Here is a 2644-nt window from a genome sequence, read left to right as displayed (position 1 = left end):
ATTATTTGCAAATCATCCGCAAAGGCTTAGTATCTGAAACCATATTTTTCAATAATAGGAAAAACATCGGCCGTGTACAATATAAATAAAAGGGACCTAAAAACAGAACCTTGGGGCACACCGGAAATAACAACTTCGACATTGGACAGAAAATAATTGAAACAAACCTGTTGCGTTCTACCAATCAAATAGTACTCGAATCATGAAGCAACCATACCCGCAACATCAAAACGACATTTGATTTTATGAACAAGGAGTGATTGTTTGACGCAGTCAAACGCAGCGCTCATATCTAATAAAGTAAAAAGTGAAACATTTTGTGAATCCATAGATGCAAACAATTCCGAAGAAATATTGATCAGAGCAGTTTCAGTAGAGTGATACTGCCTGTAACCAGACTGATGGATTGGAATTAAACCATGCACATTCAAATGATTTAAAAATTGTTTTAGAACTAAACGTTCTACGACTTTTGATAAAAACAAGAAGTTGGAAATCGGGTGATAATTTGCAATATCATTCTTATCAAGAGATGACTTTTAATAACGGAGTCACAATGACATGTTTTTACGCCTTAAGAAAATAACCAGTGTCAAAACACAAATTGATAAAAAATGTGAGAAACGGTATGAACAAATCTATATAGGTATTGTTTGAAAATACGCACAGGAATAATATCATGGAAAAATGTCATTGATAGTGAACAGAGCACAACTTTAATTTCATCACCAAACATGGAATAAAAAAACTGAACGAGTCAGACAACCCTAAATCAGCAGGAGCACTGGGAACCTCAAGCCAGGAATCTGTGTTCTCCAACTTTTTTAATCTTATCAATAAAAATGCTGCAAATTGTGATTGGGTAAACTTTATATTAAATTTATCGACCGAATGACTGGTGGAAAATTTACTTAATAATTTATTAATGGTTATCCACATTTTTTAGGACTAGATTTATGAACAAGAATCAAATTTTTGAAATACAAATTTTTTGATTCAGTGTAAACAAAATTTTTTGAAAACATAGCCTTTTTCTAGGCAACTTTATTAACATTGTTAGGGTTTTACGATATGCTTTTTCCAATTTACGGCAAGCTCATTTCATACGTCTACATTGATCATCAAACCAGGAAGCAATGTGAATATCAGTGGACTTAACGTAATGCAGTGGAGCCATTACATCAACAATTGATTGCATCTCTTTGACAAACAAATCGTAAATAACATCGGGATCTTTTAAATCAAACGGACCATCAACCCGACAACAAACCTGAACAACTCAAAAATATCCAACAATTTAATTGCATTTAATTCATTACATCTTTCAATGTGATCATTAAAATCACCGGCAACAACAAAAAAATCAGATGAAACAGAAATGTCTTCTAAAACCAATGTCAATTCATCAAAAAAAAAACAATGCAGAAAGTGGAACAGAACCAGGTCTGTAAATGGCTAACGAAACAACTTTTCACTTATTTATAAAGAAACTTGAAGTGATGGCTTCAAAACTCTGAATCGGGGGAAGTTCAACTTTTTTCAAAATGAAAAAACTTTAAAAAAATAATTATACCACTAATTCTCATTACCAGCCTCCTTGGTTTTAGCCTCAGACACCAATAAATTGAGCTCAGTACGTTGCCCTGGAGTCAAATCATGGCTAATTTTAACTTTATTTAATTCACCGTCGAATTACTTTATTTTAAAAGACGCTCTCAAAATCAACAATTTGAATGTTGCGTCACTGAATCTGACGATGACAGGTCGACAAATTTTGTCGCTTTTTCTTCCTTGTCTTGAAACTGCCAAAACATTGTTGATATTGAAAGCATCACCGGCTAAGGACTTTAAAAGAGACATAACAATATTTCTATCTTTTGAGACAAATTCACTTTCAGACAAATTAAATAAAACAATGTTGTTTTCACGTTCTTTATTATCATTAACTGTGTCTAACGTCTTTTTGACAGTTTTCATTTCATTAGATACAGCATCATTATTTTTCTTGACAAAACTGAACCAAGTCGTGCTGTGTTTATTTTTTAAGTTGCTAATAGATTTGTCGAGCAAATCATCTGCATTTGATATTTGGCTTAATTTTTCTCGGCTTAAATCTAGGGAGGTTTTGAATTGATTCAATTCACGCATTATATTGTCATTGCTTTCTTCAAGTTACTTTATCTAAATAAAACATTCTTCTTGTTTTTCAATAAGCATGTTGACAGTGTTGAATGACTCGAAAAACTTTAGACATTCGACACAGTACGAACATTTTATGCCTTCCAAAGGTTTGCGCATTATCTCAGCGCAATAACAACATGTCTTAGACATTGTATAAACGATCTTTGGTAACAGACAGGTAAAAGTAATTATTGAAGGTGGCCTTCAAACATCTAATAAATGTCCACTAACTTGTTATCTTTAAATAAAAACAAATCAAACGATAGTTCTTACGACTTAATTCTTTAAATTAAACTTAACTGAACTAAATATAATTTTAATTCAAATTAACGTAGTTAATCAACAAAATATATAAATCTACCAGAGCAAAAATTTAAAAGTGTGCGTGCAATTAGCAACGAACCATGTATATATATATACACAGTTATTAAGAAATATCACCGCATTTACAGCATTGTTGAGT

General features: G+C 32.0%; 1 protein-coding gene across 1 annotated transcript; it reads right to left on the bottom strand.

The window, feature by feature from the left end:
• Positions 1–1692: 1692 nt before the first annotated feature.
• Positions 1693–2331, bottom strand: HELRODRAFT_183590 (hypothetical protein; the record flags this gene model as incomplete). The annotated part of the gene is made up of 2 exons (XM_009013181.1): positions 1693–2114; positions 2193–2331. 2 exons carry the CDS (start codon positions 2329–2331, stop codon positions 1693–1695), a joined length of 561 nt encoding a protein of 186 aa, XP_009011429.1.
• Positions 2332–2644: the final 313 nt, after the last annotated feature.

This window comes from Helobdella robusta, assembly GCF_000326865.2.
Source record: "Helobdella robusta unplaced genomic scaffold HELROscaffold_111, whole genome shotgun sequence".
Lineage (NCBI taxonomy): Eukaryota > Metazoa > Annelida > Clitellata > Rhynchobdellida > Glossiphoniidae > Helobdella > Helobdella robusta.
This window is presented reverse-complemented; position numbering and strand designations above follow the sequence as displayed.